Below are 13033 nucleotides of genomic sequence, written 5' to 3'. Positions count from 1 at the left end.
GAGAGAGAGAGGGAGAGAGAGAGGGAGAGAGAGAGGGAGAGAGAGAGGGAGAGAGAGACTCTTAAGCAGGATCCATGCTCAACGTGAAGCCTGAAGTGGGTCTCAGCCTCATGATCCCGAGATCATGACCTGAACCAGAATCAACAGTCAGATGCTTAACCAACAGAGCCACCCAGATGCCCCCTCCGTGATTAAACTTAAAAACACTGGCAACCACCATGATGGGGAAATCTTAACAGCTGGACCTCAGATGCCTTCAGTATCTGGTAATGATCTAAGTAGCCCCTCCAATCTAGTTTAGATCCCTTCTTATATGGGGCTCTATGGACTTCTCTTCCTACCACAGCACTTAACCATTCCATACATGAATCCCCTACTTTCTTATCTATCTTTACCCACAGTTCCCCCCAAAAGGATAAGGGGGTCCCAGACTGTGTCCATCTTGCTTGGTATTTTATCCCTGGAAGCGAGGACCTTGCTAGTCCAGTAGGTGCTGTGGTTAGGCAGTGAGCATTTCTGCCTCCTTTAGGGTTCGTGGCAGAAGGTAAGAGGCAATCACAGGATGGAAAAATAGGAGAGTAGTCCTTACTTTCACGTTTCTTCATAATCCAGAGGATTGTTTGCTTGTATTTTCCAAAATTTTTCTTCAACCTAAAGAGAATGTGAATTATCTCGAATGCATGTTTACGTGTCATGCTACACAGTGTAGACAGTGCTAGAACCTGCCGAGTGTTTCTATTATTGAAGAATTGGGCTCGTGCCTCTGCTGTTTCGGGGGCTGTTTTTCTTCCACTCACTACTCAGGAATAAAGGGACAGTACATGGTGTTGACCCAGTGCTTCCCTCCTGGACTTTAGGCTGACACCCAAATCCTTCTAAACGAGTTCAACAAGGGGCATCTTGGGAGCTAGGACAGGACTGGGAGGTCCAAATGTGAAACGGCTCTAGGAGTTAAGCTCGTGCAGCTTGATTTTTCTCTATGGCTGGTGCATATCCCAGTGAAGGTTACCTTTGGAAATAGCTGGGAAAAACGGCACCATCTGTGAGCTGGACAGAGTCACTTGAAACCCCTTTGCATTTAGTGGGAAAACTTCAAATACTCTCATTCAAAATGACTCATCATGAAAGCCACACTGAGGGCTGGTTCTTCAAAATAATCAAGCCCTTACCCCCTCTCCTGTCAATATACAAAGCAAGTCGTCTTGGGATTTCACTGGCTTGGGCTGTTTCTGTTCCAAATAAGGGTGGTCTCCCGGGGCAGCTGCGTTTCTTGGTTCTCAGATCAGAGCCCCTTTGAAAGGGAATGTGCTGAAAGGAGTGAGCTTCCCAGGTTTAATTGGATCTGAGAAGAAGGCCTTTGACCTGACCGATTTTAAGTGCTCAGTTCAGATTCCTTGAGGAGAGTGGAATAATTTAACCTCAAGTAACCCCAGGAAGCAAATACCTTTGGCTGGAAAGGGCTGTGCTATTTTGGCGGGGCAGAGAGCCGGTTTACTGTTTGTACTTTAGAAGCAGTGGCGGGACTTGAGAATGAGCTCTTCATGGCCCATTTGCATTGAATGTTATTTGTTGTATCTGCAAGCACTTTGAATGGAATCGTAGCAGTTACCTAGCCTGACATCATCTGTGAAAGGATAGGGACCAAACCGGGGGTGGGGTGAAGCCTGACTTACAGGTCGAGAGCAGGATGCCAAACGGACGCAAGGGTTAAATTCCAGTGAGGGGATCCAGCCACAGGCACCCAAGGCCCTTTTGAAAAGCTTCCTCCCTTGGCTCTTTGCCCACCTTTGCCTATTCTTGCCAGCCGGCTCCTCAACGGCAGAGACTCTGAGATCCCCGCTATTCTATAGATTGACTATATATTCTATAGATTGATCTACACATAGTAGATCAGCACCTAGTAGGTGCTCAGGAAATATTTGTTGAGTGCAATCAGATTAGAACGAACCTTGGTTATAGGCCCAAGTGGGATGGAATAGGTGGGGAAATGTCACATATGGGGCCCGGTAACTCACAGCGGAGTTACTTTGCATTTGTTTTTGTAGCTGTGTAAGGACCTGGAAGCTTGGGTATTCTTTGTGTTTCACTCTGTGTATTCTGCTTTCTCCTTTCCTAGAGAAGCCTCGGGGGTGTCTGGCCCCAGGACTCTACTGAGCCCAAAGCAGAAGTTGCTGGCAGTCAGCCTCTCTTCTTGGTTTTGGAGAAAGCTTCAATTCATCAAGGAGGTTATGCAGGGCACCCTGTACCCCTACAGCCTGTTCCTTGGTGTCACTGCCAGCGTCTGCAAAAGACTTGCAGGAGGCTGGAACGTGCACCTTGCTTGCTACGATTTCCGATAGTTGGATAAATGAAAATCCAGGTTTCTCTGCAGCACATTCCGGATGTACAAATGGGAGTTTGGGGACATTTTGTGACCTGGGGCCGTGACAACTAGAAAGACTTGGTGCCAGCAACGGTCTGCAATAGCCTTATCATTCCCCACTCCAAATGGGGATTCTGGCCATCTCTCCTGGTCAGTGTAGCTCAGGGCTTTTCCCACTCCAGGGAGCATGCAAAAGCATTAGCTAGCCTATGATGAAGCTAGGGAATTTCTTGGCAGATGCCCAAGATCTTGACCCCCCGTTGCTCCTTTTATTAAAAGAAAGGCCAGGGCTCTGACCCTTGCTCTCGGGACTTCTGTATAAGTTCATGGTACCTCCAAGACTTTTCCTGCCCTGGGTCTCCAACCTCTGTCACTGCCAGCCTTTGATCCTATCCTGTACCTCCCGTGCTCGTAGATTTCCTTGCTCTTGGTGGCAACCACATCATTCTGTCTACCTGCCCCTGACCTTCTCTTGCTTCTGTGCTCGCTCTTTGGCTCAGGGGACCTGCCTGGCCCTGGCCTTGGTCTTTTCTCTGGTGGCCCAGTTTATGCTTTCCGGGCTGCCACCGCTGGCCTACCTGAACCCGCTGACCAATAGCTTGATCTCTCCAGTCACTTACAGAATTCCCAGTTTCCTCCTGGTTTCACTCTCCAGAATCCCGGTCAGGGGGATGTCAATATCCTCTTCCAGTTCTTGGCGAGCAGCCATTTCTTTGAGCCCGGTCCTAAACACTACCTGATAGGAGCTGTTGAGAACCTACAAAAGGAACATAGAATGAAATACCCGGAAAAGGAGGATTAATGGCTTACTATAATTAAGCACTTTTCTGACTCCCCAAAGTGCCTGGTGAGATTTCAATATGCTAGTAGGAAAACACAAACCATGGGAACAGTAGGGTGGCCAGTAAGATTTGTTTTAAAGACTATTTCCATTATTCTCATACTCCTCAATCCCCCATTTGCTCTCTCTCTCTCTTTCTCTCTCTCTCTCTCTCCATATATATATACACACACATATATAAAATATATATAATATGTAATATTATTATTAATTTTTTAACAGAGCATGGCAATAAATCTTTCCAGAGCATAAAAGACTCCATTTCCCAAATGTGGAGATGGTTATAGAGCCTAAAAATGCTTCCATGATTTAAGAGCATAGCAGGCTTTCTGAGTTGCAGGAAAGGCCAAGCTCCTAGTGGTTGCTTCACTGTGAAGGATGGCAGTCTTCAGGAAAGCAGGGTAGCACCTAACGCCTAACACGTTATAGTAGCGGCCAATTCTGCGTTTAGAGATTCTTCCAAAGTAATGATGTTTCAAGCTGCCTTCTTGTTTTGTAAATCTGATCAATCTATCCCAAATCTGTGATTCTAATACCCGTGAAGCTTTCACGTCGCCCTGCTCACGATGTGAGGTTGAGGTTGAGGCCATTATGGCTGTTCAACATCCGATAACGTACTGTATGCCGTTAACGTATTAGCCTCCTCTGGTAAGCGGAAGACCGACATATCCAAAGTTGTGTGTGAGCTGGGACAAATTTAAGAATGTAGCTTGTGGTTGGCTGGGTTTTTTCAGGTTGGGGGGGGGCAGGCTGGGGTGCCTCACGTCCGGCTTGCCTGATTCCCAGACTCCGCAGCTCCTCTCCAACTGGGGGTGTTGAGTTAGCTAACCAAGCAGGCTATTACACAGAGGTGGGTGGCTCTCGTGTCATGGGGCCTAGGTAAGCCAGCCAAAATCTAAGCCTGTAAAATGCCTCAGTGTTATGAATCGAAACCTAAGGACCACCAATCGCAAGTGGCCAAACGGGCTTTAAGCGACGGCCAATCAAAACTTTTGTTGCTCTGTTTCTGCCTCTTCTTTATAAAAGCCTCTCCCCAGCTCCCGCCAGCAGAGCACTTCCTAACCACTTCCGATTTGGTGGTATACAATTCGAATCGACATATGCTCAAGTAGACTCTTAAAATGTTTTGTAGGCCTCAGTTTATCTCTTAGAACCGGAGTCTGCTTCTGAGCAGGTAGAGGTTAGGGCCCGTGGCACCAATATGGCTGCCTCTAAATTCCTCATTGTTGACAGTTCTTCCCTTGGGATGGAGTGACTTCCTATTTGCCTGGGCCAGTGATCTCTCCCCATCGTCTTTGGATTCTGAGTTTTGTTCCCCAGAAACCACGGTGCCCGCTGTGGCCCACCCGACAACAGACCCACGGGGTGGGCCTCGTTGAAGTTCTCGTCCCGTCCAGGCTGTGCCACCCTACTTGATTTAGCCAGCACACGTGACTTCTCAGAGGTCTGTCTCATTTGCTTCCCCTGCCTGTAGAGTAGAGCTAGCCTCCTCACCATGGCAGGTGTATCGAGTACCCCAGTGTTGGGTTCTCCATGCCCAGAGACCTCTCCCGGGTGAATCTCTGGTTCCCACAACCGAAAACATTTGCACAGCCAGGTTTGTGAGGCGTGGGGACGTCACGGAATTAAAACAAGCGTGGATCGTGAACTAAAAGCAGCAAAGGGAGCCGAGCTGTCAGAATAGCCAAAGTATGAGAGCCCCTATCCAAATAGAAGGACTTAGCGCCCTCTCTTTAGTTTGTACCAGAGTGGTTTCCGGGATTCCCCCAAAAGGGGCCTCAAAAGTCCACACTGACAGGTCTTTCGGCTACAGGTACCATGTGGCATTTGCGTCATTCTTTCTGTCCTGCTCTGGCCCCACCTGTCCACCTCTGCCTCCAGTGACGTTGCTCGGCTGCCTTCCAACCCGTACGGCTGCCTATGGTGAGGAGGCCAGTGTCTGGGGCTGGGTGGGGGCGAGCGTGGTGTAGTGCACCTGTTACACGGCGCCTCCCCCGTGCGCTGTGCACAACCTCCCGGGAGGTGCCTCCCCTGTGCCTCAGACTGCAGCTCCATCCGGTACGGCACACCTCAGCGGACAGGGGTGCCGAAGGGCTCTGAGTAATTTAAGTTTCTACTTAAAACAATTCAGATTCCAACTCTTGCTGAAAAAAAAATCTTTCTACCTTTTCTATTGTAAATTCAGAAGAATATATCGGCTTAATTTTGAGTTCCAGGGACACAAAATTTCAGTCCTGTGATTGTCGTTAGTACCTACAGTCCTGAGAAAGTTTCTTCGCTGTAATGGAAAGGATGCATAATAATGTTTCCACCTGAATCGGCGTGCAAATCTTAGATGTAAGTAGACACAGGAAATTAGAGCCACCAGCTTGCACCAGCGGGTAAAATCTTCATGCAGGAAAGAGGACACAGCATACTGTAGATGTAAGGCTTATTTAAACTATTGCAACTTCCCATCTCCTCTCTGGTTATGGGGTCCAGCTGGAGAAGGGACATCCGCGGACTCTGGGGGGCCGGTTCTGTGTCCCTCTGAGGGGTCGTGGTGGCAGGACGTGGGGAAGGCTAGCTGCCACGAGCTGCTGCGGTGTTAGCCTGCATGGCGCAGGCTGTTGTCTCAGTGTCTGTCCTGCAAGGCTGCCCCGTTCCTTGTCCTTCGGTCAGAGACAGCAGGCTTGCTTGTTGGGGTTTCTGAGTTGCTGTCTTTCAGCACTTAATCACCAGGGATATACGAAGCAAAAAGAGAACTCAGGAAACTCCCCACCATGTCATCCCTTGGGTCATGAGGTTACTAGCCAGTCTGATCGCTCTCCACCCTTCAATTTTTTTTAATGTTTATTTTATTTTAGAGAGAGAGAGAGAGCGAGGAGGAGAGGGGCAGAGAGAGAGGGAGACACAGAATCTGAAGCAGGTTCCAGGCTCTGAGCTGTCAGCACAGAGCTCGACGCGGGGCCTGAACCCACGAATCGCAAGATTATGACCTGAGCTGAGGTCGGATGCTCAACCGACTGAGCCACCAGGTGCCCCTCTCCACCCTTTTCTTTTCTCCACCCTTGAGAAGCTTCTTTTCTTTTCTTTCTTTTTTTTAAATAGTTTGTTTATTTTTTAATTTACATCCAAGTTAGGATATAGTGCCTCAATGATTTCAGGAGTAGATTCCTTAACGTCCCTCACCCATTTAGCCCATCCCCCCTCCCACCACTCCTCCAGCAACCCCCTGTTTGTTCTCTATACTTAAGAGTCCTTCAGAGGCTTCTCCTATTTGTTTTTCATATAACGTCTAGGGTTTTAAGCCGTAGTAAGTGGGAAAAGTACATCTACTCCATCTTTCTAGAATTTAACGTCATTTTTATTGAGGTTTCGACAAAGACTGATTTGCCTTGATATCTAGATAAATTGAATGTTTTATTTTGGGCTTTGCCACCTTTAAAAGAGTTCTGGAATGTGATTATATTATCAATAGGGCTCTGAAAGTAGGGCCATGGAGGGTTACCTTTGGTTTTCTTCTGACCCACTTCGATTTAATGTGTGGCATTTACATTTTCATCTGTTTTAAGAAAAGCTCCTTTGGGCTATGCTAACAATGGGACGAAGCAATGAATCCCAGCACCAAGAGGCAGTTCCCCGCTGGCCTGGGGCCACACTGCTCCAACATCTGGAGGAAGGTGGGCTTGAGTTTTTACCTGACTTACCTTGTTAGCGTAGCTCTCAGTTTCCACTGAGTTCGTGGGTTCATGTAATAAATCGTCCCAAAAGCTCTCTTTAGAAACAAACTCCATGGCTTTTGATTTTGGAGAGCACAGCAGAAGCGAAGGCATTTGGAAAAACAGCCACAACAACGAGCAAACAAAACCAAAACCAAAAGGAAACAGAGTTACGGCATTTTGCCCTTTTAAATAAAAATGCATGCATCATCAATAAGGCTTTAGGTAAACTCATCAAATTTCCTAAAATTAAGCTGGGGGATATTAATAAAATAGGAATAAAAGGGTCAGTTTCAGTGGCTGACTTTAGGAAGTGTGTGTTACTAGTGGCTGGTGAAGGTTCATCTGACACAGTGACATTTGAGTGAGTCCTGAATGAAGTAAGGCAGTGGACAAGGAGGCAGATAGCTGGAAAAGAACATTCCTGGCAGGGGGCTAGCAGGTGCAAAGGCCCTGAGGTGACAGTATGTGGGAGTGTGGCTGACATAACTGACAAACTGTAAGAGGCACAGTATACCTGGAAAGGGGTGAATATGGAAGGTAGCGGGAGTGGAAATGGGGGAGGGGGGAAGGGGTTACAAGGCCAGCTCACAGAGGACCTTATAGGCTATGGGAAGAATTTTAGATTTTATTCTGGGAGAGATCTATTCTGAGTGTGATTTCCTCTTGGAAATCCTGAGGAATATTCCCAACTCCTGCCAGTGTTGTAAAAAAATTGCCGATTTCCAGACGTACGTACGGCTCCTAATTGCGAATTAAAGCATAAGAGATATATTTTCGAGCCTGTGAGCGCATGAAAAGCAGAGAGCAAATGCCTTTGTTCTCAAGGTCAGGTACAGCCTGGGCCAGGAGAGGGGCTTAGAGCCTCCAGTGTCGACGGGGTGCAAATTGAATCAAGGAATTGATAATTACATCTTGGGCCCCATCTCCTGCTCCCGGGAAGGTGTGGCTCTTGAGGGGGGCGCTCAGGGACGGGCTCTCAGACGGTAATTGAGCCCCCAGGGAAATTACTGGGGCCTGTTTTCTCAGCTTCAGGATGACAGCAGCTCCTTGAAGCCGGCCCACCCAGAGAGCCCTGAAAATCCACCAGGTTGGTGCAGGGCTGACTTATTGTGTCCGATTTTGTGTCTCTGCGACACCTTTGGGGATGGAGAAGATTCTCCGTGATCTCTGCACACGTTTACCTTGCACTTCTTCCCAGTTTTGGTTCAGTAATAAAAACTCTGTTGGGATAGAGAGCCCCCACTCAGCTGGACCGACACCAGGCCCGGGGGCCTCTCTGCTTGATTCCAGAAACACCTTGTGTCCCCCAGAAACACGGAAACGGCCGAGAAACGTTTTGAAAAGCCATTCGGGAACACCCAGCAACAATCCATGGGAGTTCCAGCAAGCTCTGAGGGGGAGGCTCCTCGTGGTGGTCACTGGAGAGCGAATGTGGAGGACCTGGGAGAATGCGTCTGGAGAGACGGAGAGGCAGGAGGTGCCTCCTGTGGAAGATTCTTCAAGTGTGCGCCCACCCTAGATTGAGAGTGCGAGCCTGGCTCTGGGCCAAATAGCTTAGCAAGTCCCCACCATTTGTGATTCCCCATTTGAATAGGCTTTATGGAATAAATGCAAATGAACGGAAACGAAACTAGGTGTTTATCGCGGGAAGAAGGTGGCTTGGCAGTCCTGAATGCCGAACGACAGCCTTCTGAAGGGTTCGATTCAACATAATAATTAACCGTACTAACGTCAACTGGCGCTGTCTCCATGTCAAGACAAGCTCAGCAGATGTGCAGCAACAGCCACAACTGGGGCTTAACAACAAGGAAAAGTTTCATGCCTAATGCCTAATTCACTTTCCCTTTGGGGATTTCTGTCTACCTCTACCTTTGTTCTGGTGAGCTGCTCATCTTCTCCTGTGAGGCCCTATGGGAGGGTTGGTGGGGGCGGGGGAAGTGTCAGGCCCTTGAGCCGTGGCCCTACGGGCTACTTGCAACCTGTCACCCAGCCCCTCGGCTCTCTCTGGTCCCCTCTTCTGTGTCAGGCCCGTCTTCAGGGCAGCACAGAGGAGCGGGGCTGACGTTGGTAGGTGCCAGGCACACACGATTCCCTAAAGTAGACTGTGTCCTCTCTGGAGCCGATTAAGCACCGATCTTAATTTTTTCTCCATCCAATCAGTGCCTCTCTTCTAATGGCTTTTCCTGCCGGAACCATAGTTCCCGAATTCGGGAGAGATGTTTGAGCCGCCCCTGCAGGGCAGATCCCCCCACTGTGGATGAGGAAAGGGAGAGAGGAAGCAGTGAAGCATGAGCCGTGGGGCCGGCTCTGAAAAATGGGCAACCTAGCTCTGCTGATAAACAGGCAACAGAAGCAACTTTGTCCTGCCTTCACCTCCTCGACCTTTCCTGTAGTAAGTTCCTTCTTATTCTCGACAGGTGGGTTGAGGGATTGGCTCGTCTGGTGATTGCTAAGGGCACAAGTCTATAAGCTGTTCTCAAACCTTGCTCCTCAAAGTGGGGCCCATGGATTAGTAGCAGTAGCTGCTGCTGGGAGCTTGTGAGAAATACAGGACCTCAGACCTACTGAGCCGGAATCTGCATTTTAACAAGATCCTCAGTGATCGTTCTGTCCATTAAAGTTTGAGCGGCACAGCTCTAAACCCTCCCTGGAAATGGATTAAGATGAAGACAATTCTATTGATCGGTACCCTTCTGGGGGGGGGGGGCGGGGTTGGGTAGCGGGTGGGATACATTGTCTAGAGTCTGAGAGTTTGTTTGATAAGCCACCTGTGTGTCCCAGACTTAATCTCCCCCTTAGCCCCTACCACGTTGAAAGACAAGATACTGTAGTCCCTAAATTGTTTCTAATAGGATGGGCCTGGTTAATTGTGGGGCTTTTGCTTTGGGGGTGAGGGTGGGAGGTGTCAGTGGGGATTTTGCCACCATCAGGATTCCCTCCTGTCTTTCCCCTTCATAGGATTCAACTAAGCCCTCCTTAATGAAGAACGAACGTGTTTCAAGGCACCATTTGGGGGGGCTCCAATTTATTCCCTACCAAGGTGCCATTGGATATGTCTATTTGGACGGGCCCTCGCGTCCTTGTCAAGCCCTGCTGTCCAGCCCTCGGGGATGCCGGCAGCCAGCTAGACCCTCCTGAAATGTGGGGCTCCTGAGTAAGGGATGAACTTCTCTCCCAGGTCATTCCGTCTTGCTCCAGAGACCCTCTCTCTGTTTCTCATTCTATTCCTCCTCTTCAGGAAAGGACACGGAAGCCCATCCAAGTTCAGAGGCCATGTGCCCAGCACGGCCCCGGGTCCTCTCGAGGACTTGGTGCGAGCTGGACCAGCAAGGGCCCCACCCTCCCGGGGCACCACCCCGCAGCCCAGGACACTCTGCGGGGAGCAGGGATCTTTGGATATGTTATGCCGGGCGCTTACCACTTTCCTCCTCATGAGCCACGTCAGGGGTAGCACACACTGAAAAAGAGTGGCAACAATTATTGATAGGACGTGGTATGGTGAACTTGTCTGGACCTTTGGGTCCCTGAGGGAATCGGTTTAAAAATCACGTCCCAAATAGCTGGGGGAGACCGAGTGGAGATCGTGGGTTTTGGGGTAAGTGGCTTCCACAGTCTTTGGCAGTTTGAGGCCTGTTGCTTACGTTCGACAAATAGTGATTCCCCTCCCTCTGTTCACACTTCATCCCGCCCACCAGAATTTAAATTCTGAGAAGGTGTCATTTTTTTCTTTTCACGGGCACACTGAGCTCCTGGAGGAACAGGTGCACAACGTAGTGATTCAACAGCTCTGTGTGCCCTGCTACGTTCACTGCAAGCGTGGCCACTGTCTGTCAGAGGTTGTGATGGTTTTGTCCATCTTCTATCCTGCCCAGTACGCAGTAGGTGAACAATTAAGTGTCAGTAGGTATACGGTAAATGTCACGGAAGAAACTGAGTAAGGGTAACCTATTATCTTTCCTTCCAATTCCAGTGGTAAATACACTCACCTCCCTTTTCAAAATTCAATTCTCATCCAAACTTAAAAGCACTTTACCCTTTGGCTCCATTTCTTCCTTGGTCCCTGAGCCTGGCACCAAGCCCTAGAAATAATGCCTTGGCCACTGGCCTTAGGTAAGATCGCTGTATCCTAAAAGGTCAAAGGAGGTTTCTCTTTGGCCGGGGGCACGCTCATCCTGTTATTCTTACCTTCTTGTGGTTGGATTTGTTAACTTCTACAAGTCATTTAAAATCATCATAAGATCGGGGCGCCTGGGTGGCTCAGTCGGTTAAGCGTCCGACTTCAGCTCAGGTCACGATCTCACGGTCCGTGAGTTCGAGCCCCGCGTCAGGCTCTGGGATGATGGCTCAGAGCCTGGAACCTGCTTCCGATTCTGTGTCTCCCTCTCTCTCCGCCCCTCCCCCGTTCATGCTCTGTCTCTCTCTGTCTCAAAAATAAATAAACATTAAAACAAAAATTAAAAAAAAAATAAATAAAATCATCATAAGATCATAAGACTTAAATACCTTCCAAATCTGACTTCGCAGTGGTTAGTGTGGTTGTTGAGAGTTTTAGTTTTGATTTTGATTTTGCAGGTGCTGTTGAGAGACAGAAGAAGGTGGCCATTAGCGATTTTAAACTCCCACTTTCCGAGGGATCCATATTAGACATTTAGGGCCCGAAGTTCTTCCTCGATGCCCAAGGCTGATCGCGAGAGGGGACGAGCAGATTGGAGGGCACTGGATGCACCCCCTGCCTTTTGTCCTCCTCTTTAGTTCTGCTAACTTATCCAGGACTGCGGTGAACCAGGGGTCGGGACACGTAGCCCCTCTGTGGCCTCCTCCTCTGGTCACCACAGGGCCAGTTAGGATCCTCAGGATAGACAGAACAGTATGGGGGGAGATTTTGGAGCTCCAGGTCGCTCCAAAGCCGTGTGGAAATGTATGGGGTATGCGTGTCACTACGGGAAGTGGGCATGTCTGCCCTCCTGGTGCTCTCTGAGGAGTGTTCGATGGGAGCTGGCCGGGACACAAGGGGGCTATCTAGTACGATCCGCTAAGATACGCAATGGGAGGCTACTGTATTTTCTGAGGACTTTTGTAAGTTCTTGGTTATCGTTATTTTATGTCTGGTGGGATCTTGTAGTCCCTATTCCTTTCTGTGCCCTCCCCACCTCTCCCTCTTCCTATCCCTACACCCATGCATGCGCGCACACATGTCCTGTATGTAAGTCCTGTGTGTGCACAGCAGAGACTAGCAGGCCAGTGGTCAAAAAGCAGAGGCAAACTGCTCCACCTGCCCCCGGGGGTGTCAGGATTCGAGCCTGGGCCAAGGGGTCAGGACGCAAGCCTCCCGCACCCGTGCAGCATCCGTGACTATCAGTCCTTTAGCTGAGGCTGAGCCCTCTGCAGTCAAGGACCTCTCCAGCTTTTAAGAAGACTCATCCCATGCCCCGGTGCATCAGCACTCCTGTGGCACTTGGGTAAATTCCTAGCAGTGCTATTGCTGGGTCGTAGGGTAGTTCTATTTTTAACTTTCTGAGGAAACTCCACACTGGTTTCCAGAGCGGCTGCACCAGTTTGCATTCCCACCAGCAGTGCAAGAGGGTTCCCATTTCTCCGCGTCCTCGTCAGCGTCTGTAGTTTCCTGGTTTGTTCATTTTAGCCGCTCCCGATGTTTACAGCAGTGCTTTCAACACTAGCCAAATTATGGAAAGAGCCCAAATGGCCATCAGCTGACGAATAGATAAAGAAGATGTGGTTTATATAAGCAATGGAATACTACTTGGCAATGAGAAAGAATGAAATCTTCCCACTTGCAGCAACATGGATGGAACTGGAAGGTATGCTGAGTAAAATAAGTCAGTCAGAGAAAGACAGATACCATATATTTTCGCTCATATGTGGATCTTGAGAAACTGAACAGAAGAGCATGGGGGAAGGGAAGGGGGAAAGATGGTTACAAACAGAGAGGGAGGGAGGGAAACCAGAAGAGACTCTTAAATACAGAGAACAAACTGAGGGTTGATGGGGTAGTGGGTGAGAGAGGGGGAAATGGGTGATGGGCATTGGGGAGGGCACTTGTTGGGATGAGCACTGGGTGTTGTAGGTAAGTCAATTTGACAATAAATTATATTCATTAAAAAAAGG

General features: G+C 49.0%; 1 protein-coding gene across 1 annotated transcript in view; it reads right to left on the bottom strand.

Annotated features, from left to right (window-relative positions):
* ERICH6B (glutamate rich 6B) overlaps positions 1 to 13033 on the bottom strand; it is a 70133-nt gene that overhangs the window by 24312 nt on the left and 32788 nt on the right. The window contains 5 exon segments of the mRNA XM_040447946.1: positions 400 to 651; positions 2983 to 3119; positions 6893 to 6981; positions 10326 to 10364; positions 11411 to 11554. Of these exon segments, the coding sequence (XP_040303880.1) occupies positions 400 to 651; positions 2983 to 3119; positions 6893 to 6981; positions 10326 to 10364; positions 11411 to 11554 (661 nt within the window).

Source organism: Herpailurus yagouaroundi, unplaced genomic scaffold, assembly GCF_014898765.1.
Source record: "Herpailurus yagouaroundi ecotype Mexico unplaced genomic scaffold, PumYag 197, whole genome shotgun sequence".
Lineage (NCBI taxonomy): Eukaryota > Metazoa > Chordata > Mammalia > Carnivora > Felidae > Herpailurus > Herpailurus yagouaroundi.
The sequence above is the reverse complement of the archived record's forward strand: the minus strand, read 5'-3'. Positions and strand labels throughout refer to the sequence as shown.